This window comes from Xiphophorus hellerii, chromosome 15, assembly GCF_003331165.1.
Source record: "Xiphophorus hellerii strain 12219 chromosome 15, Xiphophorus_hellerii-4.1, whole genome shotgun sequence".
NCBI lineage: Eukaryota > Metazoa > Chordata > Actinopteri > Cyprinodontiformes > Poeciliidae > Xiphophorus > Xiphophorus hellerii.
Genome location: NC_045686.1, coordinates 291,930 through 319,390, shown reverse-complemented (window position 1 = coordinate 319,390; position 27,461 = coordinate 291,930). Strand labels below are relative to the sequence as shown.

Genomic DNA, 27,461 nt, shown 5'->3' with positions numbered 1-27,461 from the left:
AGTTATGCTTTGGTATCCATTTGACAAATAAGGAAATAATATTTTAACATTTATTATCAGGACTTTGAATCATTTAATCTATTTAGGAAAAAGAATCACAGACTGGCTGAGAGGGTCACATCAAATCTTCACTACTCTGCCCAAACTTTGCTCCAATTTAAACATTTTCTCATAATTTTACGACTTTCTTCTGGTAATTTTTATGAGTTATCTCTGCAAGTTAAAAAATTGTATTCTGGCCCTCACACTCCGTCGTACTGAACTGACTCGTCTCACGTTTTTTCAGGTGGGTTTTGGCGACACCTGTGGTCGCTGAAGGTACTGCTGCCGGGTTTTATAATAATCTGTTCGCATGGCCTAAACAAACACGGATCAGAAATCATTCTGGTTTTGTTTTGCTCCATAAATAATACAAATTTAAATTATGATCTGACTTTAGTTACGTTTTTTTTTTCTTGGCTTGGTGTGGCTGCAGTTTCTTCAGCGGCCAGTAGAGGCTGCTATAAAAACGTTTATGAGTATAAATCCATAAATAAAAAGCATTTTAGCCCAATAATTAGCAAAAACCTTGTTAACTAACAGCTTTCATGATTTCTGTGAGAACGTTAAACCAAATTACAGAGTCCGATCAGAAAACACAAACCAGTTGTTACAAATATACAACGAGAATTAAAGTCAAAATAACTTTCAAACATTGTTTAAAATTGTTGTGTAGCTGAATTACATCCCAGGATATAATGCAGACCACCTGAAATATTCACCTCAGGTCTCTGGCAGCAGGTTTCTGTTTTCTGAACAGCTACTCAGCCAACGCAGCGGCGGTTTAGCAAACATAGCATTTGATATTTAATATTCGCCTCTATGCAGATGATTCTGTCCTGTTGGACGATGTTCTTTCTGGTTGACAGCAGAGGTCTGGATATTAAAAGATACCTGCTGGTGCTTATTAACTAAAAGAAGCAGCAGAGATGGAGGTTAAAGATAGATCTAATTGCAATTCTTCTACTAGCCACCAGGAGACGCTAAAACAGTATTTATAGTTAGCAGCGTGGTTTCTGTGGTCCAAAATAATCTCAGTTCCAACCTTGAATTTTCTGGATTAGAATCTGGTTTCTGATCCAGATTCTGATCAAACTTTCAGATTTACCGCTCCTCTAACTACAGCAGATAGTGGAGAGATGATTGTCTCTACACTCACTGCTGTCTGGATTATTTCTGTTTATGTGTAATTTACCTGAAGCTGCAGCCTCTTGTAATCCAGAGGAAGTGGTTCTGAAGTTCTGCAGTATGAACGGACCCATTACACCCGAGCGTCTGATCTGCAGCAGCTCAGATACGTTTACAGTTCAGATAGAAAAAATCTAAAATAAACACTTCAGAATACACTCAGCGATCAATAAATAGAAAAGGTTTCAGTTAAAGACGGAGGCGGATCGGCGCCATCAGCTCAGTCTGCAGCAGCGCCCCCTGCAGGTCCAGGAAACGCCTCCTTATCGTTTCCTGGATGTTTGTCCTGTTGGGTCTGAGATGAAGCTGCTGCAGACAGAAAAGCTTCACAGCGGAGAGTTTCTGGATCTGATGCTGTTCAGTCAGTGATCGGCACCAGAACCAGAACCAGAACCAGAACCAAACTCCTCTTGTTGAGCTGAAAGCTTCTTTATACGTAATAAAAGTCATAAAGTCAAACAGGCACTTCTGCAGGTTGATTAAAAAATAAAAACAGAAAATTATGATTTCTGTCTAGAATAAATAAGATGGCACAGATTTAAAATCTAAAACTTTGTGTTAAAACATCAAACTTTATTAAACGACTAAAAGTGACGTTAAAAATAATTTGTTTTCCAGCATCAACCCATCGTCTGTAACTTGAGGGATTATGTTGCCCTGCAGGCGCAGCATGGAGCCGGCTGTCTCTGACCTGACCCCCGGTCACCTGCAGCAGCAGGACTTCCTGTCTGGAAGCAGAATCATCATCATCATCATCATCAATAGCAGGCGGTTAGCACGGCGGCTGCTCGGTCAGCTCAGCTCTACACGTTGATGGCGTGGGCGTGCTTCTTGCACAGAGGCTTGTCCTTCTTGGAGTAGAAGGGTTGACCCTCCAGGTTCATGTGGCACACCTGCAGAGACAGCAGCACTTAGGGGACGGCCTGACCTCTGACCTCTGCCTCTGAGCCGGCTCTTACCGCGCACACGAAACAGGTGTCGTGCCAGGTGTGTCCCAGAGCCTCGATGAACTTATCTCCAGCCTCCACCGGGAAGTCGCAGCCGTGACACTTGGTGCTGAACAGAGCGACGTAATCTGACAGAGCAGACGGAACAGCGCTAAGCTGCTAACGCGCTAACATGCTAGTATTTGCTGCAAAACTGCTAAACAAGGTCATGGACTTCCAGCAAATTCACCATTTTTATTCCAAGGATCAAGGATGCTGAAGCTACAAGTGGATCAGTCAGAACCAGTGGTGGGAACACTTCTGCTAATCTGCTAATAGCAAAGGTTTTGGCTCAGAGCTTTAGTGTTTTTGCTAACTTAGCACACTTAGCTTCTCCTAAATTCATTTTTATGGACACAATTTAAATTCAAACAGCAGATAAATTCAGATTTATCATTGGCTTTAGCATTAGCTTCCACTATTTACTATGATGGCGTTCCACTTTAACATTAGCGAAACTACATCATTTTTATGATTAGCGCTTTAGAGTTAGCTAACTTTTTAGTTAGCAGCACCACCAGCATTGAAATTAAAATGATCACAGATCAGTTTATGAAACAAATCTTCATCTCCATAACAACGAAAACGGCTGCTCTCGACCAACTTCCTACCGATTAATAATCTAGTTTCTCCTCCACTTTAACCAGCAGCACCTGTCAGGACCATGAGGACCATTAGGACCATGAGGACCATGAGGACCATTAGGACCATTAGGACCATTAGGACCATGAGGACCATTAGGACCATTAGGACCATTAGGACCATTAGGACCATGAGGACCATTAGGACCATTAGGACCATTAGGACCATGAGGACCATTAGGACCATGAGGACCATTAGGACCATGAGGACCATGAGGACCATTAGGACCATGAGGACCATTAGGACCATTAGGACCATGAGGACCATTAGGACCATGAGGACCATTAGGACCATGAGGACCATGAGGACCATTAGGACCATGAGGACCATGAGGACCATTAGGACCATGAGGACCATTAGGACCATGAGGACCATTAGGACCATGAGGACCATGAGGACCATGAGGACCATTAGGACCATGAGGACCATGAGGACCATTAGGACCATGAGGACAATGAGGACCATTAGGACCATGAGGACCATTAGGACCATGAGGACAATGAGGACCATTAGGACCATGAGGACCATTAGGACCATGAGGACCATGAGGACCATGTCCCCCGTTTGTGGACATTAAGCCTCCAGTATAAACCCGGTTCTGCCCCCAGAGCGGCCCGCTGTACCTTTCTCGCAGTACGGCTCCCCGTCCTCCATGTGGAACAGGCTGTTTCCAAACGGTTTCCCGCAGGCAGCGCACACGAAGCAGGTGGTGTGCCACGTCTGTCGCAGGGCGTGCATCACTTCCTGCAACAGCATGTGGTCATTATTTCACTCAGAAAACACCAGAGGCAACAAACCGCAGAGGAAATACTAACCAAGGCCTCAGAAACTCAAAAATCAGAAAAATAAACTATTGTAATGTTAAAAGGAGACGTACAATGCAAAATTCTATTTTTTTTAGCCCTTAAATATATTTTTCATATACTTCGAGTTTCTAGAAAAGCATAGATTATGAATCTGCTCTCTGCATAGATTTCTCTATTTTCTGTTTGGATTTCTCACCAACCAATTTCACAAATCTGCCATTTTTATTTCTTGCAGTAATTTTGTAGTCAAAGTTGAAGGATGTTGAAACTACAAATGGAGGTCAAAATGTTTGGTTGTTGGTGAATTAAGACATGTAACTCATTACAATCGTCCTCCAGCATCAGAACCTCTTCATAGTACCAGGTTAGATGTTATTTCTCTTGGAAATGTTCCCACATCAGAGGAGGAGTTTCTATTTGTGAAAAGACAAAACGCTTCAGTAACCTCCGCTAGCATGAAGAGGATTCACCAAAACACTGACGGTCAGTTCCTTCTGTCTGTGGAAACGGCCACGCAGCAAAGAGGAAGCCACAAATAAAACTTTAATTCAGACATGAATTATTGTGTTGCTATGACATCATTGCTTTGCTAGCAGTAGCATCATGTCTTCTGCTATTGCTAATGTTAGCTCTGTATGCTAGCGGTTAGCTCCCTGAGGACGAAGCCATCCTGCATGTTTCTCGTTGTTTTTGCCATTTTTGAGTTGCATTCAGTGACATTCTTGGTGCTAGCATTAGCATTAGCTGGCTTGCTAACTATGTGGAGACTTTGTTAACAAACGTGTTCATTCATGTTAGCAGTGTTCCCATTTCGATCAGCTCAGAGCTTTAAAGTCAAAACACGTGCAATGTGACTTTCTAACCACTACATTAGAAAGTCAGGATGACCTATGACCCCTGGTCTGCCTCACCCCCATGATCTTGGTGTTGCAGCGGGCGCAGGTTGGAGCGAAGAACTCCTCGTAGCAGTTCTCACAGTAGACGTTGTTCTGCTCCTCCACGAAGCTGACGTCGGCCAGGGAGACGTGGCAGTAGTGGCAGTTGAACTCCTCGGGGTGCCAGGACCGGCCGAGGGCCACCAGGAAGGGGCCCCTGGGGACCACAGCAACACCGTCACACACTATGGACCGTAACGAGCCGCTCTGATGAACGCCAAGGCCCGTACCTAATGACGCTGTTGCACGCTGAACACAGAGGCGTGCGGCTGCTGGCGGCGAACCTCTCTGCTCTTTGAGCCACGCCCCTTGCCACAGGAAGGAAAGGGGCGGGGCTCGGTGTGACAGGGGCGGGGCTGGGAGCGGGCGGCCCGGCGGGGGACGGGTTAGGGATGTACGCCGGCGGGGGCGGGGCCGCCTGAGGAAGCGGTTGGACCTTCACGGAGGAGGAGGTGGTCTTTCCAGGGTCGAACTTATCGGCGAAGTTGGTGTCGGTCACCCAGGGCGGTCGGTTGGCGGTGGAGGAACCCGGAGGAGGAGCGGCAGGGGGCGGGGCCGGCGCGGCTGCTGCAGGGCGGGGCTGGGGCGGGACTGGAGCTGGAGCCACAGGCAACATGGTCGTTAGCATACCGTCTGATAGCATCACAAACTGAACAGAGACCTTTTACCCAACACAGACGGCCTAACTCTGGAAGAGCTTAGCGCATTTAGCTTCAACTAAGGTACAGCCTAAAACACTAATTTACTTGAGTATTTCTTTTGAAACTTTTAGTTGAATAAAGTTTGACATTTTGCTGAAGTTTTAGTTATCGACTGTTTGGAATTCTTCCAGTTTGTTTATATTCATGCTCTTATTTTGAAGTCTGTTTAAGCAGCAGTTCCATTTCCTGTCCTCATAATGGTGGAGAACATGAGGTAGAGAAATGATTTGCTACCCAGAATGCATCACTGCAGAATAGTAAACAGTCTAACATGTCCTGTCCTTTGTCCTGTACTGTAAGGACAGCATCAGAGGCTAAATTAGCATCAGAGGCTAAAATAGCATCAGAGGCTAAATTAGCATCAGCGCTAGCAAAACTCAACAACTATAAAACAGAAGCTAGGAGAGAAATAACTCTGGTTTCAGCATTAGCTTCTCCTAAATACAGTGTTATCTTTTAAATAAGCTTCTGCTGCATACAGTGACGGTATAGCACTAGCAATTAGCATGGTTAGCTTTGTAGCTAGTAGTACCTAGTAGTGTACTGGATTGGTTCCTGAACTCAACATGACCTTAACTTCTGCTGAAGCCTTTTGAGACTCTGAGCATCAGCGATGGTGACCTCTGACCTTCACGCTGACTGCCAGGTGTTCTGGTTACGCCTGATATCTGCTGATGTGCGCCCTCTGGTGGCCGCCACATTCATGCTGCCTCACCTGGCTGGGAGGGGAAGATGCAGGCTGTGCTGACCACCTTCGGGGGGGCGGAGCCAACGGGGATCTGGATGGAGCTCTGCTGGGTGGGCGGGGCTTGGAGTGGGGGGGGCTGCTGGTAGAGCGGGGGCATCGGCTGGAACTGCTGCGGCATTGGCTGGTACTGCTGAGGGGGTGGAGCCTGGTGCGTGGGCGGGGCCATCCCGTACTGGCTGGAAAAGCACAGAAACGCGTTGAGGTCGAAGGTTCAACTCCCACAGCAAAACCTTCATCTGAAGGAGGAGTCTTCATCACAGACTGTCCTCTGATTGGTCAGGCTACAGAGCCTCTGATTGGCTGTTTGGAGTGACCTGGTAGTGATCTCTCTCTCCATCCATCCCAAAGTTTCTTCATTAATATTTCTGCCTCTTTAATCGACCAATCAGCTCAGCAGGCGGCCTGATGTCCCACTCTCTGTGAAACACTTAAACGCACCGCCTCTCTCTCTGCAGACTGAAATCCACAGGAAAACTCCCAACACTTCCTCACCTCTGACCTCTGACCTCTACTGCGTCCTGTCAACCTTCTACATTCACATCAACAAGCTGCTGATGATCTGCTGAGTTTCATCCAATCAGAGGACAGATGATCTGCTGGGAGTCAGGAATGTTTCAGGATGGATCCAGACTGGGAGCAGCAGCTGGATGTTGGATCAATGTGATTAGAGCTTTATTAGATCTGGAGCGGCGAGGAAGAGGAGGAGGAGGAAGAGGTCAGACGTTCCTCCATGACATCATCTCCATGTTAGACTCCTCCTCACATCTTTTACTGTTTTTTTAAATTCTGAATCCTTTTTGGATCTAATGGTAAAATGTGTTATAATCCATCATAATCAATGTTATTAATTAATTATTATGTTTATCCTTGGAAAATATTGTGGACTTTGGGATTTTCTCCTTCAAAAACATCTTTCTTTTATTTTGGCAAAAACAGGCAAAAAAAATTTTGTTCTCATAAACATATATATATATATACTGTATATGTATGTATTTATATATATATATATGAAAGATTTAATGCAGTGAAAGTTAAATATTAATCTTTATTACAGTTTAATAAAAGGTGCTGTTTTGTGACATTAAGGTTTAAACTGTGAAGTTAATTAAATTTTTCTTCAAGGGTTAAAGCTTCTGAATTAATATTGTTAGAAATAAATAACCAAACAATATTAAATAATGTTTGTTATTTTTCGTGGTTCTGAAACAAGTTTTATTATTTCTTGCAGGATTTCACATAAAAGCACAGGAACATCAGAAATATTAAAACTGTCCTGTTTCTTACTGTTGTGAAGCTGCCATTTGAACATTTCTGCTGTTTCATAAGGAGTTAAATGAACTGAAGGTTTATTAAACTGTTTCCAGCAGGAAGTCGACCTTCATGTGGATCTAATCTGCTTCCTCTTCCTCCCAGAGACAAAATAAACTCTCTGGAGGAAACAGCCGACCTCTGCTGCCATCGATCCAGGATGAGTGGAGCCTGGAGGATCGATGGATTAATGGAGGATGATGAGCAAAGAGCCTGGGGGCGGCGGAGGCGGCGGGCCGGTGGGCGGAGCCTGTTACGTCACATGATGCTTCTCTGCTGTTTCTGCCTCCAGAGAAACTCGGACTGAAGGATTTCACATTCAGAGAATCGGTTTCCATCCTCAGGTTTCGGGTCAGCATGAGGATAATCTCAGGAAGTCGATGAGATTTTAGGTTCAGAGATTCATAATAATCAAACGGAAACGTCTCTGAAGCAACAGGAGACCTGATGACAGAGAAACTTTACATTCTGCTCAGGTTTCTAACTTCCTGTGTCTGTTGCCATGGTAACTGATGCTAGAAACCCGGCAGCACAGAGACGATTTATTATAAAATATTAAGTTTTATTAATGTTTGTCTGCTATGTGTTTATTTTAGTTTTCCTGTTAAAATAAAGTGAGGCGACTGAAACACCCGATGTGTTCTCCGGGTCAGAACCTCTTCATGGTTCACACAGAGAAGACTGATCCACTCTGGATCTGTAGCTCTATGCTCCCATCATGAGGTTCTGACATTCTGGATCTATTTTGGATCCGTTTTCGTCTCGGTTCCAGAGATCCAGTGGATCCAGATCAGCCTGCAGAGCAGCGGCTCCCCCTGCTGGCCACACACACTCACTGCATGCAGGTGGAGAAAAGCTGGACCTCCAGGTGAGGTTTGGGTCAGTGGGGGGTGGGGGTGGGGGGTGGGCTAAGGTGAGGAGGCCGAGTCTACCTGCTCCTCTTCATCACCTCCTCATCCTCATCCTGCTGCTGAGCTGGAAGCAGAAATAAAGAACCGATTGATCGCTCCGCCTTTCTCCTCCAGAACCAGCAGAACCAGACCTACTGGGCTCGGTGTGGGTCAGGTGGGCCAGCAGCTGGAAGGTCTTGGACTGGGCGCTGCGGCGGCTCCAGTCGTTCTGGTTCTGGTCTGTGGTCCGGACCGCCTGGTAGACCGGAGAGGCGCTGTCCACCAGCCGGTCGCTAACAGAGACACGACTGCAACCAGAACCGAACCGGGTCAGGAGCATCGATCAGTCCCAGAGCTGGAAGAGCTCCGGATCCTCAATCTGAGTGGGTTAACTGGTTTAACTGGTTTAACTGGGTTGACTGGTTAAAGACACACTGACTGGACTTGATGCTTAGTGATGGGAAGAGGAAAAAAATCAGGAAATGACCAGAAGAGAAACCGGATCAGAACATTCAGAGTTTTTCTCTTCTGTCGACATTTTTCACCTCCAGACCTCAGGGTCAATCTGGGGTCAATCTGGGGTCATTCAGGGTCAATCTCAGCTCTTACAGGATCTCACGTGTTTCTAATTAAAGATAAAATAAAGTAGGATCAGGCTGAGAAATATTTTAGAATAAAGTTATAATTTTATGACAACTCCTCCAAGAAAAATTATTAAAAATAAAATAAGAAATTTTGAGCATCTTGTGAAATTATATTTGGTATCAATTTAATAAAAAAGAAAACGTTTAATCTTTTAACAATTCAGCATCAAATTATTATTATTGTCAGTAAAAGTTTGAAACGACGGAGTCTGAAATCCTGACAAACAATTTTATAACTTTATTTTCAGGAAAATCGTATTTTTATTTTGCTGATGTTCTGACTTCATGCTCAGTTTTTTCAGTCTGGCCTAATACTCATGTTTTTAAGATTTTCTGGTTTGTTTTCTAAAAGTTTTTGTCTTTTTACACATCAGAAATTATTTTAATATGAGTTTTTATTGTTTGTTCTAAATATAAATAATTAGTAATAAAAATCAGTTTCTGTATTTTCTGTCCATCACAGTGAAATAAGAAATGAAGGGAACCACGACAGCAGAACCTACAGGCCAACCAAAGCTGATCAGAACCAGAACCAGAACATTATTACAGAACTGAAACCAGGAAAGAACCAGAACAAAAACAACCTGATACCAGAACAGAACCAACACCATCAGAGCATCAGAACCGTCTGTTATGTCCTGATATTTTGGGTGATTATTGATCCTTCCGACAGCAAAGGTCATCAAGAAGAGCAACCAGAACCAGAGTCTGGATCTCCTAGAATTCACAGAACCAGAACCAAGAACCCAGCAGAGTGAGAAGTCAATAAACGGACCTTTGAATGAAACAGGAGAATAAAAGCTGAGAAGTGGACGACTGAGCTCAGGCAGTTCAGCTGCTTAGAACTGGACCCAACAGAACCAGAACCTTCACGGAGGTCAGATTTTACCCAAAGCACCGACTTGTCCAAAGAGTTGGACATCGGGCAGCGTCCTACCCAGCATCGTGTCCCTTGGACTGCGATTGGCCGGCGATGGTGTCCATGATGGCGTCCTGTGAGTACAGGCTGATGGGCGTGTTGTACTGGGCGTGGATGATGGTGGCCTTCCCGCCTGGACCCGTCACCTCGATGGTCTTCTGGGCCGACAGGCCCGAGTCCTTCAGCACGCCGGGGCTGAAGCCGGCACTGAGGGCAGGACGGACAAGACCAGGAAGACACGGAGGACAGGACGGTTGGACGACTGGGTTTGTGTTTAAAACAAGAAGAAGAAGAAGAAGAACCAACCAGAAAGCTGCATGCTCACAGCAAACACACCACAGGCCCGGTTCACCTCAGAACCAGCAAGCAGGACTGGACTGGAATCAACCAGAACATCAAGACACATAGGAGACGAGTTTGGAACGCATTGGGAACATCTATGGGACGCATTGGGAACATCTATGGAACGCATTGGGAACATCTATGGAACGCATTGGGAACGCGTTGGGGACACGTTGGAGACGTGTTGGAGATGCATTGGGGATGCCTTTGGGACACACTGGGGACATCTTTGGGACAAATTGGGAACCCGTTTAGGATGCATTGGGAACACATTGGGGATGCGTTTGGGGAAGCATTTGGGACTTATTGGGGACGCGTTGGATACGTGTTAAAGATCCGTTGGAGACTCATTGGGGACACATTTGGGAAACATTGAGGACACATTGGAGATGCATTGGAGACGTGTTTGGGAAGCACTGGGGACGTCTTTTGGACGCATTGGGGATGGGATTGGGGAAGCGTTTGGTACTCAGCGGGGACGCATTGGGGACACGTTGGAGACGTGTTGGAGATGCATTGGGGACGCCTTTGGGACGAATTGGGGACGCATTGGGGAATTATTTTAGACTTATTGGGGACGCATTGGGGAATTATTTTAGACTTATTGGGGACGCGTTGGATACGTGTTAAAGATCTGTTGGAGACTCATTGGGGACGTAATGGGGATGGGCTTGGGGAAGAGTTTGGGACGCGTTGGATACGTGTTGGAGATGCATTAGGGACGCATTGGGAACATCTATGGAACGCATTGGGGACACATTGGGGATGGGATTGGGGAAGCGTTTGGGACTTATTGGGGACGCGTTGGAGATGCATTGGAGACGTGTTTGTGAAGCACTGGGGACGTCTTTTGGACGTGTTGAAGATGCGTTGGAAACACATTGGGATGCATTGGAAACTCTACTGTAAATCAACATAACTAAATGTCCTCAAATTGATTAGAAAACTATTCGTGAAACCAAACTTGGAACTGAATAAACGTCACAAACAAAGAATTAAAACTATGTCCCATTTTCCCAGAACAATTCTGTGACTTTCATCTTTACTTCTAACTGTGGAAAAATCTTTCAATAATAATAATAACAATAATAATAATAATTATAATAATGATGCAGCTCATGCACTCGGGCAGCATGCAGTCTGCAGGAAGGTTTTGGGTTTAAAGCTAAAACTAAGAAGTTCTGTTGAACTGGATTTGGTGTAAAACGCTGAATACTGTGATAATCTGACATTGAGACAGAAATAAAAGGGATTAAGAGATTAAATCCTGAAACATTTTCTAATCAAGACATTTTCACTCCTAAAAACACTGAACTACCCACTGAGGTTTGTTCCAGCAGCTAAAGATTCGTGCTAATCTACAGACGTCCAGCAGAACCACAGCAAACCGTCAGACACACAGCAGAGACAGGATACTAACTTGGGAGGAGCGGGGCAGAAAACCTTGGAGACAAACAGACGACAGAAACAGAAGAAGAAGAAAAATCATCAGAGGCTGAATAAAGGACTTCACATGAAGAAGAAATGAAGATCAGCGTCCTTCAGGAACATCGTCCTGACAGCAGGAGGCGTTCTTCATCAAGAACCTTCAGATCCTCCTCCAAACAGGCCGGTACCACCTGTAATCTGGTTCCAGAACCAGAACGCGTTGGTTCTCGTTGTGTTTAAACCGGAGCAGCTCCAGATCTCTGGCCTGTTCAGACTCTGGCTGCTGCTGAATCTGACTCCAGGTTTGGTTTCTTCTGGATTAAATGCTGAGCATGTTTTGGTTTAATCCCTCTCTAAGTCAACCATCGTCTATAATTTCAGTTCTGGACCCTTGTGGCGCGTGTTGGGGTGGGGTCAGGTTATCCCTGACCTTTAGAGACGCCCTGGCTCCGACAGGTGTCCGGCCTCGGCGTTGGCACGGTAACCCAGCTGAAGAATCGCTGCAGGAACGCCGCTCTGCATTAACTGACCTCACCGCTTCAGCTAAACGTTTCATGTCTAAATGTTCTGATCAGGTTTGGTTCCTCCTCCCAGGGGTCAAAGGTCAGCAGCGTTAGTGGCATACTCTCTACGTACCCCGCCTGCATGGCCGCCATCTCCCTCAGAGTCTCCTCTGAGTACAGGCCGATGGGGGAGTTATACTGCCCCCGGTGGCGGGGGCTGGGCGCCGCGCCGCTCCTTCCTGGAGAGCCAGCCGCCGCAGGCTGGGGCGGCACCGATGCACGGCCGTTTACCTGCGGCGCCGGGCGGAGGAGGAGACATGAGGGGTCATCTGAGAGACAGACTCACAGCAGGACTTATCCAGTTTAAAACTAAAATCACACTTTGTTAAAAAATATAAATCTGGACCATATTTAACGATTCGCTTGGTATATTTTATCTTCAAACTATCAGATTTATGTTGAGGATTTTTGGTACAACAGAAATAAAAACTGCAACTGAAATCCCTTTCAACGATTTAACGGCGAAGGTTTTATTCTAACCCAAAACATTTACATTCAGTCTGTTTCCCTGCTGATGGTCGGGTTGACCCGGTTCTACTGGAACCAGAACATCTGCTCCACCTCCAGCTGCTGTGGTTCTGAGTCAAACCAACCTGTTCCCCTCCTGGCCTGTGGGGGCGCTGCACCAAGAACCACTGAAGGAAACGACACAAAAACCTCTGAAGACGCTGAGAGCAACTTCCTTCTTCACCAGATGGAAACAAGATGGAGGCGTCAGATTTTAGTGTTGGAGGATTTCTCTTTAGTCTTTGGCTGAAGACCAGGAGCCATTTCTGCTGCTAGCGCTAGGCTAGCACGTTAGCTTTGGTTGTATTTACCCAGAGTGCCCTGCGCTGCTGGGAATGATTCATCCGACATTGTTGCTTTAATTTAAATCTATCAGTTTTCTATTGTTTGATTATTGGTGCAGCAGACAGATTAATAATCCAGCAGTAGAAATAGATCAACTGTCTCCGTTCATTTAATCTCAATCTCGTTGTAATCTGTTGATGACAATGACAAATAAATCTCATCTTATTTTTAATAAATCTCAAAACATCAGAGTATTGTGAAAAAGTTTAATATTTCTCACCAGTCATCTCAGAAAGTGAAAAACATTTTAAATAGATTCATCTCACAGAGACTAAAATATTTTAAGCCTTTATAAGTTTTATTGATTATGGCTTCAGGTAAAGAAAACCCAAAATTCATTTTCTCAGAAAATCAGAATATCAGATCAGACTGATGAGAAACGGATGTTTTAAGAATAAATGTGAAGTTTCTGTAAAGTACAATCACCTCTATGACTTGGTTGGGCTCCTCAGTTAATCTCCATGGCAACCAGTCAGCTGCAGCCATAATCATTACATCACTGTGAGAGACGACTGGTGAGACGTTTCCACTTTAATGCAACATTCTAAGAGTTTAGACTTTCTGCTGCAAGTGGTTTTTATAGCCATTTGTAGCAGTTCCTCATGTCGCCACTGGAGGCAGCAAAGAGTTTCTGAACCATGAGCAGCTGATGCTTCAGTGAAGCTGTAGTCAGGGGGCGGAGCTACCTGCTGGTGAGGGATCATGGGAATCATGGCGTCCATTCTGGGCAGCGCCATGGGAACGGGACGCTTCGACCTGCAGAGGAAAAAACATGAGAGCGCTGCTGGTTCTGCAGGTGAGAAGACTTCCGGTGACCTCGAGGTGACCTCAGGTAACCCTGAGGTGACCTCAGGGGACCTCTGGTCCTCACTTGGTCATGGTGAGCGCCAGGCTGTGGTGCGCCATCTTGATCTTGTTCTGGGCCTCCAGGTGGGTCATCCCCTCGGTGCTGACGCCGTCGATGGCCACGATGACGTCGCCCTGGATCAGGTTCCCCTGCGCCGCCTTGCTGCCCGGCGTGATCTGTCTCAACAGACAGAACCGGGCCAGAACACAGAGAACGGGTCAGCGCCACGACAGATTACCGCTGGCGTTCCAAGAAACAATCAGTGGAATGAGAACAGATCGATTTATCATCCGTTCACTCAGATTACTGTAATCTGGGGACAAATAATCTCACTGGGAGACAGAACCAGGTCAGAGTGGGCTGAGAGGGGAGAACCGGACCAGAACCTTCCAGGTGAACATGACCTGTCAGAAGTCACCTTTAACCTCCAGCATGACGCCATCATGTGGAAACCTCCAGAACCTTTCAGAACTTCTCTGACCCTCCAGAACCTCGTGACCCCAGCTCAGCTCCTGGTCCGATTGGCCGCCGGATTAATCAGAACCAGATCGTGGAGTTTAACAGAAAGCTGCTCACTGAGCCCGAACAATGCCGGGCCTGTGAGGCGGCGCTGCGGCCCGGTTCCCCAGGAGCCTCTCTGACCCACATACGGGTCGCAGCCTGCATGGCTCACATTTCTGGGCCGCCGGGGATTGGCCCAGAGACGAACCGGGTCGGACCGGACCGGCCGCCATAATCCCTGGTTCTGGTTGGTTCTGATCAGCTGGTCCAAAACGTTTCAGCTCATAACTTTCTGTCTGGTTCTGCTCATTTAGAGTCGTGCAGATCAGATTCATACATTTCTCTGGTAATTTAATCTGAATAAATTCATTTATTTTGCTTCCATTAATCCCTGAACAGGAAGAGAAGAATCATAATTTAACAAATAAAGTTTATTCTTATTCACCTCTAAACATAAAACCAACAGGAAGCTGAAATATAGAAAAACAGAAATATTTATAAAATCACATCAAAACATTTTTCATGTTTTAATAAAGTTATCAGATATTTTATCTAGTTTCAGTTCAGGGTTAAATCAGTTATTTTAACTAGTTAATCTACCTGAAGCTCTTTGTTGAATTTTTTTAAACGTAATTTTATAATATTTAATATTCCTGTCACTGTTTCTCGTTTCCATGACGATCAGGTTTCTGGATCATTCATGGTCAATTATTATTTTTTAAATTATTTTGTGTCCATATTATACTGTAGTGACCACCACTAATTAAAAGCTAGCTATGCTAACCCTAAAGCGCTAATCATAACCATTAGTTCTGCTAATGCTAAGATGCTAAATTGCTCATTTCAGCCACTGACTGTGCAGATCAGCTCCGCGCTCAGTGAGCGGCCATGTTTTATCCAACATGGCGGACAGAGCAGCTGCTTCTTCTTCTGCTGTGACCTTTAAGACGTTATTGTTGTTTACGTCCTGCAGCAGACGTTTAATCTAGTTTCTGACGTTTTAATCCCTGATGTCCCATTATGCAGTGATCTACGGCGTTCTGGCTCCGACGTGAAGGGTTCTGGTTCTGGTTCTGGTTAGCTCCTCTGGTTCTGGGATGGATTCTCTCTCAATAATCTAATATTTCTGATTTATGGCCTTAAATCTGATCTGCTTAGCTTTAACCCGGAGGTCTAAAACGCTTTAAAATCAGTAAATATTTATGATGTTTCTGTATTTGTTTGGTATAAAACTGGTGGGTTTCCTTCTGACCTCTGACCTCTTCACTACAGGATCCACCTGGATCCCTGCAGGTCTAATTTGGGCTCTGCGGATGTGGGATGCCCCCGCTGCTGTAATGGGAGCTGTGGGAGCCGCTGGCCGGGTCGGTGCTGGCCGGGTCAGCGCCGCGCTACAGCACGGCTCCGGTTTCCTCCGGCTCGCCTTTCACTGTAAACTTTACAGAGCAGCTGAAGACGGAGCTGCAGGAAAAGCGACGCCTGCAGAGCAGAGAGCCGCTGCGCTCTGCTGCTGCAGCAAAAACATGAAGCAAAAACCAGCAGAAATCAGAGGGAAGCTGCATCATCACACAATACAGGAGAGAAGAAATTCAAACTTTCCCTCTGAGTCACTGGATCCAGTTCAGCTGATGGACAAACCAGTTTAAAGGGAAACCAGTTCAGATGTTTGTAGAAATGTTTTAACATTTAATTGGTAAAACGTAAATATGTAACTCGCTAATTCAATATTTTGCTGTAAACTGTGACATTTATGAATGAATGAATGAATCACATGGTGAACGTATGACTGAATAATGAACCCACGTTTTCCTCTGATTAACCCAAATTATAGCTGCTAACTGTTACAATCAGCTGAAGTTCTGCTCAGCAGTTTGGCTAAATGATCCAAATCTGACTGAACTCCTGAACTGGACCACATGGCCGGTTCTGGTTCTGTTAAACTGGTTCGTCAGAGCAGCTGGTACCACCTGGTATTCATCAGAGGCGGTTCTGATTCTCTGCAGATGTTCCAGAACTTTCCTTTCTCAAAGTTTTAATTCATCTTGATGAACAGAACCTCTCAGATTTCTGCCTCATATTCATCCAGAACCTTTTACTGGACGGGTTTCCATTCAGAACTTAACCCAACAGAACCTTTATACCAGAACTTTCCTGCAGTTTGGACCCATATAAACGAGGAACCAGAGAAAACCTGATGTTTGCTCCAAAAAGGTTCTTCTGGCCCCTGTAGGCAGCTTAGCTACAGCAGCCGAAAGCCTGCTGGTTACCATGGCAACATCAACCTTTGGATTACCTGAACCTCCTGCAGACTGGAGCAGAACCACAGAACCACCTGAGGTTCTTCCAGGCTAATTTGGTGGGAATAACTTTGACTTTAAAATGGTAGAACTGTGATGGTTCTGACCCAGAAACAGCTGATGATACCGTTAGAACATTAAATAATCCAGATTAATAAATAAATTATAGAAATGAATTTTTCCAGGAGCGCTTCATGTCTCACTGATGGTTCTGGTTCTCCTGACACCTTCAGAACATTTAAAGTCCAACATCAGTAGAACCTCAAGGCGCCCACATGAGGTTCTGACATCTGAACCAGGTGACCTGGGACCAGAACCAGAACCGAGCTGCTGCTTCCCTCTGGATAAAAATGTCGGGTCCAAATCAATCAGAACATGAGAGGCTTCGTAAGACACCGGTCCACAACAGAACCAACAGAACCATCAGATCAAACCAATAAAAATTTCTTTATGACAGAGCGGTTCTACTGGACCGATCAGAACCTTTCAGAAAACACTCATTTCTAACGACACGGGTTGCTACTGAGAGCTGGGACACTATGAGTGGAAAGTTCAGTGGAAGGAAAAAGTGTAAACTCAGCTGTTTATCAGAACATTTTGAAGCTTTTCACGCTTCCCTCTGATAACAAGTTTTAAGGAGACGCTGATTTCAATTTCCAGCAGGACTTGGAACCGACCCACATTACAAACGGTACCAGTTTATCACCATGGCAACAGCAGCTAACAGGCCTGACCAGAACCTTGTAGAGAATCTAAGGACTGATGTCAAGAGGAAGGAAGACAGTAGAACCAACGATGCAGATGACCTGAAGGCAGCTAGCAGTGGAGGACACAGTTACGCTACTCCGCTAATAGCAGAGCTAACATTTCAGTTAGCGGCTATGCTAACTTTGAAAATGTTTACCGCACTTTGCTTCCCCTAAATTAACTGTTCCAAACAGATAATAAAGCATAAATTTGAAGTTTTAGTTATCGACTTAATAATTCTTCAGGTAGTTGGGCGTTTATATTCATGCTCTTATTTTGAAGTTTGTTGTTTCCTCTCCTTGCATTGGTTTATTTTATAAATAAACTGAACTGAACAAATAGCAAGTGCAGAACAAATGAATGAATGAGTTAGCATTAGCAGAACTAATGTTTATGATTAGCGTTTTAGGGTTAGCTTAGCTAATTTCAGTTAGCCGAGCCGACCACTGGTCACTGTCAGAGCAACCTGAGCTTCCAGAACCTCAGCAGAACCACACTTCTGGATTAAAACCGTTTTTATTGTTCTGGAGTTTCCTTCCAGAGTCACCAACAGACGGGCCCAGTAGAACCAGCAGAACCAGAGCAGATGTCAGCAGTGAAGACAGAACCGGCTGTTCAGAGACCGAGCTCTGGAAACATAAACCCGGTCCAGTTTTAGAAGCTGCAGCTCTGCTTTCAGGGGCCATGGAGGCCATGGGGGGCCATGGTGGGCCGCCAGAGTCATCGGGGGCCGCCGGGGCTACGGAGGATTGCCGGGGCCATGGGGGGGCCACCAGAGCCATGGGGGGCCACCAGGGCTATGGGGGGCCGCCAGAGCCATGGGGGGCCACCAGGGCTATGGAGGATTGCCGGGGCCATGAGGGGCCACAGCAACAGGCCCGACTCAGCAGGAAGTCCTGGGCTGATGGGGAGCAACAAGCAGCTTCACTGCAACGTCTCCCTGATGATGAAACCGGAGCTGGAGGCTGATTGGTTCAGCAAAGACTCTCAGTCCAACCAGAACCTCTCCAGAAGTATTGACACCCCTCTGCCGGATCGAACCCTGGCGGATCGGACCCCATGCTTACCCTGGAGACGGTCAGCGGCATGTTGAAGTCCTTGCCCCCCTGCAGCCTGAAGCCCCAGGGCCCGGGGCCCGGTAGGGTCACCGTGTAGCAGCTCATTCCTCCAGGCGGGTCCTCGGCTCCGAACCGCAGAGACGCTCTGGAAGAGAGGAACCGTCTGAATGGACAGGCAGGAGGAAGGCTGAGGAAGACGAGGCGGTGCGGAGCGGCGCTAAGAATAGTCGGGGATCGCAGCGCGGCATTGTGGGAGGGGGCGCGGGCCGGGAGGAGGGCTAGGACTTATATGGCGTGAAAGGAGAGACGGGGAATGCCAGGCTCGCCGTGATTCACCGGGTTAATTTAGACCCTCAGATTCTTCCAGACCCCCAACCCACCGGCTCTACAGGGTCTCCCACGGACACAATCAGGAGCCGGCAGGAAACGTCTCGTTATCTGGAGCTGATAGCGCCGAGAGGTCCGATACGGAAAAGGTCAGCGACAGGAGGCCAAATACCTCACTGGGACCAGAACCAGAACCAGAACCACAGGGACAAGAACCACAGAAACACTGAAACACTGGACCAGAACCAGTGGGACCAGAACCAGTTCACTGGGACCTCTAGGACCAGAACCTACTGGATCCAGTATGTCTTGTCAGTCAGCGCTGCCCAGCAGTAATCCCTGGTATGCTAGTTGTTAGCCTACCCAATGCTAACAAAAATTTTAATGCTAGCTTAGCCAAAGCTAACACTAGCTGCTAGTGACTAGCATATTCAATGCAGCAGCTTCTCAGGCGGCTTTACTCGTGAACCTGATTAGTTTGAGGAATGATGCCATCAGTCCAGAACCATCCAGAACCAGGAGTAGAAACGGATCCTCACCAGGTTTCAGTTGGTTTCAGTCTAGATGACCATCATTAAAAAGACCTCGAATAACTGCTTTCCCTGATGCTAACCCCAACCTGGATCATGGATGTAGCATGTAGCCTGTAGCATGTCACCTTTAGCATGTAGCCTGTAACCTGTTGCATGTACCCTGTAGCATTTAGTCTGTACCCTGTAGAATGTAACCTGCAGCATGCAGCCTGTAGCATGTAAACTGTAGCCTGTAAACTGTAGCATGTAGCCTGTAACCTGTAGCATGTAGCCTGTAACCTGTAGCATGTAACCTGTAGCATGTAGCCTGTAACCTGTAGCATGTAACCTGTAACCTGTAGCATGTAGCCTGTAACCTGTAGCATGTAACCTGTAAACTGTAGCATGTAGCCTGTAACCTGTAGCCTGTAACCTGTAGCATGTAACCTGTAGCACGTAACCTGTACCCTGTAGCATGTAGCCTGTAACCTGTAGCCTGTAACCTGTAGCATGTAACCTGTAACATGTAGCCTGTAACCTGTAGCATGTAGCCTGTACCCTGTAGCATGTAACCTGTACCCTGTAGCATGTAGCCTGTAACCTGTAGCATGTAACCTGTAACCTGTAGCCTGTAGCCTGTAGCCTGTAGCATGTAACCTGTACCCTGTAGCATGTAGCCTGTAACCTGTAGCATGTAACCTGTAGCCTGTAACATGTAGCATGTAGCCTGTAACCTGTAGCATGTAGCCTGTACCCTGTAGCATGTAGCCTGTTGTTCAGGGCAGGGAGGCTGATCCCAGAGCAGCTGGTTCTGCTCAGCGTCGAATGTCACCGACTAAGTTTAGAGAGGAATCTGACAGAGATGCTGCTGAGGATCTGCAGGCTTTGGATCCACCCTTCCTCCCAATCGGACCAACCTGTGGACCCTAACAGAGATCCAGATCAATGGTTCTGCAGAACCGGGCCAGCCTCTGAAGGGAAACCACAGAGAGCAGCTGCTCGATCCATCCATCAGGTGTACCTAATAAAGTGGCCCCGTCTGAAAGGTCAGACCGGCTGGTAAATGGAGCGTCCCCTCCTCGGGCTCAGGCTGAGTAAAGGTCAGCTCTGCTGCTCCATCAGCCTGACAGAACCAGAGGAACTGGACCAGAACCAGCCCAGGAGATCCGGATCAGAACCAGCAGAGCAACTGACTGGAGAAATGTTTTCAGCCTGTGAACTAAAAGCTGCAGCCTCTCATAGAAACAGGCTGATGACTTTCCACCTGAGCCAGGTAACCCCGCCCCGGCTCTCAGCTCCGCCCAGCAGGGCCGCCCTGTGCACAGAAACCAGCAAACACCCCGAAATCAACCCGAACCTGTCGGGGAGAGTCCAGACCCAGAGCGCAGCTTCGTCCGGTTCGGACAGCAGCTGCCGGGGGGAGGAGGCAGTCTCGGTGACCCGGGGGGAGGAGGGGCGCTGCAGCTAAAGGTGAACGGTACCGTACCTGGCTGGGAGCACGGGTCTGCGGCGGTCCGGGATCCAGCTCCGGTCCCGTCCGAACTCCCTGCCACGGAGCGGAGGGAGACCGGAGGGGGGGGGGAGCTACAGGGGATTTTCATTAACGGGATTTTGATTTAAAGAGGCAGGAGCCTCAGAGCTACTGTAAACAACACACACACACACACACACACACACACACACACACACACACACACACACACACACACACACACAGCTTCATTAAAACACAAATAATACAGAATTAATGTAAACATAAAGTATTCATACGGAGCCCTGTAAGGGACATGAGGAAACCTGCTTTGTGTTCCCTCCAATATGCTGCTCTATTTTGCATACAGTCACAAATGTCAATTTAATATTTCAAACGTATACACATTTAAAGAGCCTCAATGTTTATTCATAACTCTGTCTGTCTGTCAGGCTGAGATGGAAACGGCCCTTTAAACAACACAGTTTAAACTGCCAGATGATTTATTGCCCCCAATAATAACTCAGAAATAGTCCAAATAGTCTGGATGTATTTTTTTATTTCTTTCCTTCTTACAGAAAGTTTCTGTTTATATCAGAGGTTTGTGCTGAATTAATATCCTAAAGAAAAAGATATAAAACTTCAGATATTTCACAACGAAACATTAAGATTCATGAAAAACCTGATTTTTCATGAACAGAAGGATTTTCAACAGCAGGATCCTTCTCAGCTCATCGACTGTCAACAGAGAATCAAACCAAATCAGGAGGAGGTCTAACTTAGGTCTTCAACAACAGCATTACCTTAGCATCAAACCAGCAGCAGATCTTACTCTGAGATGTCTTCTGAACCCACCATCGGAACAGTTGCTGGAACAAACCAACCATTGATGGGTCGGGTGGATCCCCAGCAGCTTGAAGGATCCTCAGCTTCATTGTAGACCGCCTTAATATCCATAATCGATCTGCTGCTAGCTCCAGACGCCATTTTTTTCTTCTCAGATATTTCAGGTAAGTCAGCAGCCAAACGAACCGCGCTGAGACGGTCGCTCCTCTTCTGCTGCTGTTTAAACACAAAAATAGCTTCCATAACTCCATAATGGAAAAAAACATGCAACTTATTTTTCGGTAAATAACTTACCGAAAAACAAGCAGCGGTTTCAAACATGGCGCTTCCGCGGCCTGTTGGCCTTCACATCTTCAGCAGGTCAAGTACAAGGCGCCAAACTAGGAGGCCTCCGTCAAAACGGAGATGATTTCAGGATAATCATAAAAGTTCTGAGTAACTTATTCTGGCCGCTCAGTCGGAGTCCTGGGAGATCAGGAACATCCAGTTTTCAATCCGGGTTCAGAGTTAATGAGCGAGCCGCCTCTTTTTTAAAACGACGATGACGAAGCTGCGCCATGTCGCTATCCAGCACGGCGCATGCGCCTCACGCTCATAAATAACAAACATGGCGCCGTTCGGAAGGGTTGCCAGATCTGAGTTTCCAGTCCAAATGCAACGTGAAACCGGCATAACTAGAAACAACAGTCTGTATCTCTACCTCTACTAAAGCTAATGTTAATAGCACGATGTATATCATCTCTAGTTTATTCTTAATATAGAATAATTTAGAGAAACACAATTTAGATAGATAGATAGATAGATAGATAGATAGATAGATAGATAGATAGATAGATAGATAGATAGATAGATAGATAGATAGATAGATAGATGAAATTATTGAAATGTCATTAATTTATTAAAACTCTTCACTCTCCATTCTGTTTTTTGATTAAGTAATAAGTTTGCCAATAATTGTTCGTTTGAATAAGTACAATAAAGATTTCTGAAATACATTTTCTTTATTTGCTGCTGCTGGCGTTCTGACTAAAACCAGGAAGATAGAGCACATAACACCAGTTTTAAAGTCCCTCCACTGGCTCCCTGTAGCTCAAAGAATAGACTTTAAAATCCTGTTGTTAGTTTATAAATCACTGAACGGTTTAGCACCACAATACATTAAAGATCTGCTGTTGTTGTATCAACCTTCCAGACCTCTCAGGTTCTGGTTCTGGTTCTGCATCCCCAGAACCAGAACCAAACGAGGAGAAGCAGCTTTCAGCATCTATGCACCACAAATCTGGAATAAACTTCCAGAAAACTGTAAAACAGCTGAAACACTGACTTCTTTTAAATCTCAACTAAAAACCCACCTGTTTAGGATTGTATTTGAAATGTAATCAATTACAAATTTATTGATGGAACTTGACTTAATGCTGCGTTTTGATTATTGATTCTATGTTGCTTTGTGTTTCTGTGTTTGTAATGATGTAAAGCTCTTTGAAATGTCTTGCTGCTGAAATGTGCTATAAATAAAATTTGATTGATTGATTGATTTTTGATTTATGCAAAGTCATCAGACCTTAAATATTCAGTTTGGATTTCATTTAAATGAAAATCGTGAGTTTCCTGTTCTGATGTTTGTGAACTAACTGAACTTTATTTCCGGGTCGGGATCCATCGCTGTGCCGATCATCTCCATGGAAACGGAGACGCTCGGCCTTCAGCCAAACGATTCTTCTGCCAGCAGCTCTACATCAATTACAGCCAGTTTATATCGACACCGAACAGACGAGTTCGGTTCTAAAATATTCTGGAGAACCAGAATATTTTAGAACCGGTGATGGATCTGATCCGAAGGACAGTGGCGGAGCTAGACTTTTATTTCTGGGGGGGCGAATGGGGGGCCAGGGCTATCTGTAAGGGGTCCACTGACTATGACAATGACAATACAGTAAAAGTACTTTCATTCACATACTATATATAAATAAAGACTCATGAAATGAGATTTGCTCATGTAATTTGCAGTTTATTATCAATGCATGCCACACAAAGCATAAGTGGACATTAACCTCTAAATGACACCATTGTAACAAGACAAGACTTACAATGAGAATGCAGTGTCACACAGTTCACAATTACAATATCTCAAAAAAGAAGGTTGTATGTTATGGAAACTGTTATTTAATAGATGCTACATGTGCATTTTATTTTCGAACTTAATGCAGCTATGACCAAATGTACTGACTCCTAAACTATCATTGGTACAAGTAGCCCTTTTAGCCCTTTTATATTGACTCCATGCATACATTGCATTTACATGGTGCTCTAACTTTGAGTGAAGCTTAAATCCAGACTCCTTGGACAATGCCTTTTTCCAATTACTGAAGCCGGAATGCGAAGCAAAGACACTATCTGGTGCATTAGGCAAAGAAAAATGCCTACAGGCAAAGCAGTAGGAGGAGTCTTTAATAACAGAATATTCTAACCAAGAATAGTCTTTGTACCAGGAGCTGTGAAAAGTTCTCTTTCTTGTTCCATGCTGAGTTCTGGGGAAGTTTGTCAAACTTGGCTGAACAGGGCCCTGTTCTTTTGACTTTGAAATATCTGGAATACAAACACAATGGTTATGTACACATAATTTACATGATCATTATGTCATGTAAATTGTGCAGCTACTAAGCAGGTCTTAGTGTAAGTAAAATTACCACTGGGTCCTTTTGGAAAAGCAAAAGGAGTGCTGGACACTGCTGAGAAGAGATCAGTGGTATCTCCTGCAATTGCCCCTTCTGGCTCATCATCATCCTGGTCAGGCGCAGAGCTTTCTGTGTTTTCAGACTCCTCCTTTGATGGAACTACGTTGTAAAAACAGTACATTAACATAATTGAACCAACAATTAAAGAAACACATTAGCAGAAGCCAGCAAGTAAAAATAACCTAAAACGGGGCAGGAATTTGACTGTTTCTGTAGATACTCTGACCTGGTGATGGTGGATTGGTGTTTGCCAGACTTTCTTTCTCGTGACTGTTCTCAGGACATGAGCTACCAGGACTGCTGATGTCAGAGCTGAACCCTGTTTGATCTGTGCCCGATTTGCTTCTTTTTATAAAGAAGCTGTCTATCCTGCCTCCCTGTCTTTTCATTCTCAACTGACCCTAGGAAAAAAAACAAGCCAGTCATGTTATGCCAAGTATCACTTCCTATTACTTAGTGTTAATAGATCCCCACTTCCAGTGTGTAGGTCAGGGGAAACAGACTGTGGCTGTATGTTCAGCATTCAAACTTCTCAGCTACTGGACCGACTAACCTGTTTTTGTTCATGATCATTATCGACTTTATTTATAAAGCACTTTAACAGCAGCCAGAGCTGAAATAAAGTGCTAAACATCAGCGATAAGATAAAAGAAAACATAAAAGAAAATGACAAAGCTAAACACATAAGAATTTAAATAAATTAAACATTTCATGGAAAACATAATAAAGCAAAAAGAGTAACAGATTAAATTGTCACAAGTTCATGCCCTTTCCTAGGGGAAACGGAACCTCTAACAAAGTGTTGCCGTTTCATAGAAAATGTTTAGAAAAGAATTAGTAAAAATAGCAAATGTCAGTGGGGAACTTGTGTGGAGTTTTTTCACTCATTTTATAGTACAAGCTGGCTCCATTAGCATTACCTTTCACAGGTAAGAAAGAAAGAACACAATTTTATGAACAGAATTTCTTGACTTTGTGGCCAAACGACAGCTTCTGAGCCAATAAATATTTCCCATGTAATTATATTGGCCAGAAGTAACTACTCTGATTTTTATTTTCTTAGTATAGCTAACATTTTTCATTCTGTATAGTTTTATTTAATGCGAGAGCTAATAAGAAATCGCTGTTAGAAAGAAAGAGCATTACAGACCAGAGGATTTTGGCAGGTCATATAATCAGGAATGTCGTGATCCATTCTGTCTGATAACACATGCACCACGTTGGATACTTTTTTTTTTACTTCCCGTATTTATCCTCCCGACATTGTTCAGGCAGACGTGAGTGGTAAACACACTGAAACACGTCAGCGTCTTTACAATACTTTTTGCTTCTGCGTGCATTGAGTCTGACTGGCAGACGTGACGTATCATAGCAACTGGCCGACTCGCTCACTAAGTCGGCGTCTACGTATGTCTATAGCTGTAGCATTGTTAGCTTGATGCTCGCAACTTATAGTAGTAACTCAACTACCAGAAACTATTTCCTGGCTGAGCACAAAATGTTTTTAACGGGGTTTTTTTATTGGTAGTAGTAAACCATTGTAAAACTTACCTTTGAAGTCAGATTATCCGTCTTGGAGTCAAATCGACTGTATTCCTCTTAGATGTACAATATTTCTCTATCGTCTCTTCGCGGTTCTCCTTCTCTTCTTCTGTTGGGTCAACTCTGTTGTGTCCAAATGGTGTATCACAATAAACGTAAATGGTGCATATCGCCCCCTGCTGCTTTTGAGCAGTCACAACAGTCACAAGTGTCACAACCCATTGTGGTACATAGTGCTACCTACTGTGAAGGAATGACTGGGTGTCGTGACATGTCGATCATTCGGGGGGGCCGCTGGGGGGGCCAATCAGATGGCTGGGGGGGCACTGGCCCCCCCGGCCCCCCCTCTAGCTCCGCCTCTGCCGAAGGATCCAGGAGAACCAGAACCAGACTGGAGACGTTCCTAGTCCTGATTCTTTTTTCTCAGATTAGAATCTGAGCTGCAGACCATCACTGATATTTCTAGAACAGAACCAGACGGAGCGGCTGGGCTGGAGAACGGATCTTTATTTAGAAAAATAAACCGGGTCAATACGGGTCAGCATAAATACTCAGAACATTTACAGCTCCAGGATCACAAACATTAATATTTACTCCGCAGGATGGGGGAAATAAAGTGACAGAACCACTCAAAGGTTCTGGACTGAAGGTTCTGTTCTAGCAGCCGGGTTCAGTCGGAGGTTCTGGTCCAGTTTTACTGACCAAACAAAAACTGTCCAGAAAACAAAGAGCAGAACATTCCAGCTCCGCTGGACCGGAACATCCCGACCCAAACGGGGTCACATGGTGACATCATGTCGTCTGGAACCAATCAGCTTCAGGACAGGGTTCTGTTCCGGTTCAGCTGGACCGACTTTGGGTTCCAGAACCAGAGAACATCTAAACATTCAGAACAATAAAAAGTGAAATAGGAGAAACATCCCATAAATACACAACAATAAACATGAACATCTGGTTTCCTCCCCTCAGGGGACAAACCATCAGAACCCGACCATCAGAACCCGACTCTGGACCGGGTCTCTTTGGGGTCAACTAGGAGTGGTTCAGTCGGAACCAACCAATCAGAGCAGAGGACATCTGTACAGGTGTGCAGAAGTTTTCTGATCACATTGGCAGATAAATCTGATCAGAACCGTCCAGCTGGTTCTGCTCCCAGCTGGTTCTGCTCCCTCACCATCTCAGTTAAACCCGATCCGGATTCTGTCCCAACATGTTTCTGTCTGAATCTGGAATCAATTGTTTAAAGCTGAACTTGATTAATTTGGTCTGTTTTCAATGACTGCTCATCAGTGGTGGGCACCGCTAGCTAACAGGTTAGCTGTGCTAATGCTAATGCAGCAACCATTTATATTGTTCCATTAATGCTAAAACGCTAATCATAAACATGAGTTCAGCTAACGCTAATGTGCTAACACCAAAGTTTAGTTTCACTAACCAGAAACATTACTTCCTCTAATGCTAACAATGCTAATGCTAGCTTAGCTTTGCTAATGCTGATGCACTAGTCATGACTGTTAGTTTCATTAATGCTAAAGTTCAATTACAATACAGTATCTAGTGGAAGCTAACATTAAAGCGCTAAACAAA

At 45.2% G+C, this 27,461-nt stretch overlaps 1 protein-coding gene and 1 long non-coding RNA gene across 3 annotated transcripts; both read right to left on the bottom strand.

Annotated features, from left to right (window-relative positions):
• Positions 1–393: 393 nt before the first annotated feature.
• Positions 394–20,852, bottom strand: LOC116734569 (LIM domain-binding protein 3-like). 2 transcript variants are annotated; one of them, XM_032586046.1, is made up of 14 exons: positions 20,767–20,852; positions 18,451–18,586; positions 13,863–14,014; positions 13,678–13,747; positions 11,569–11,591; positions 9,825–10,013; positions 8,400–8,551; positions 8,286–8,328; positions 6,013–6,221; positions 4,827–5,193; positions 4,573–4,753; positions 3,479–3,599; positions 2,187–2,302; positions 394–2,120 (listed from the first exon to the last, which is right to left on the bottom strand). In XM_032586046.1, exons 2-14 carry the CDS (start codon positions 18,544–18,546, stop codon positions 2,031–2,033), a joined length of 1,809 nt encoding a protein of 602 aa, XP_032441937.1. In that variant the 5' UTR covers positions 18,547–18,586; positions 20,767–20,852; the 3' UTR covers positions 394–2,030. The 2 variants fall into 2 exon arrangements, with proteins under 2 accessions (XP_032441937.1, XP_032441938.1); XM_032586047.1 differs by lacking the exons at positions 8,286–8,328; positions 8,400–8,551.
• A 3,177-nt stretch (positions 20,853–24,029) lies between these two features.
• On the bottom strand, positions 24,030–26,169 carry LOC116733696 (uncharacterized). Its single transcript, XR_004342090.1, has 3 exons — positions 25,884–26,169; positions 24,285–24,431; positions 24,030–24,183 (listed from the first exon to the last, which is right to left on the bottom strand). It is a non-coding gene; the product is annotated as an uncharacterized LOC116733696 (long non-coding RNA).
• Positions 26,170–27,461: the final 1,292 nt, after the last annotated feature.

Coding starts and splice junctions, on each gene's coding strand:
- LOC116734569 (XM_032586046.1), bottom strand. CDS start 18,546: ATGAGCTGCTACACGGTGACCCTACCGGGCCCCGGGCCCTGGGGCTTC. Junction 8,552..9,824: donor TCCAAGGGACACGATGCTGG/GTAGGACGCTGC, acceptor TTCTGGTTGCAG/TCGTGTCTCTGTTAGCGACC. Junction 2,303..3,478: donor GGAGCCGTACTGCGAGAAAG/GTACAGCGGGCC, acceptor CTGCTCTGTCAG/ATTACGTCGCTCTGTTCAGC.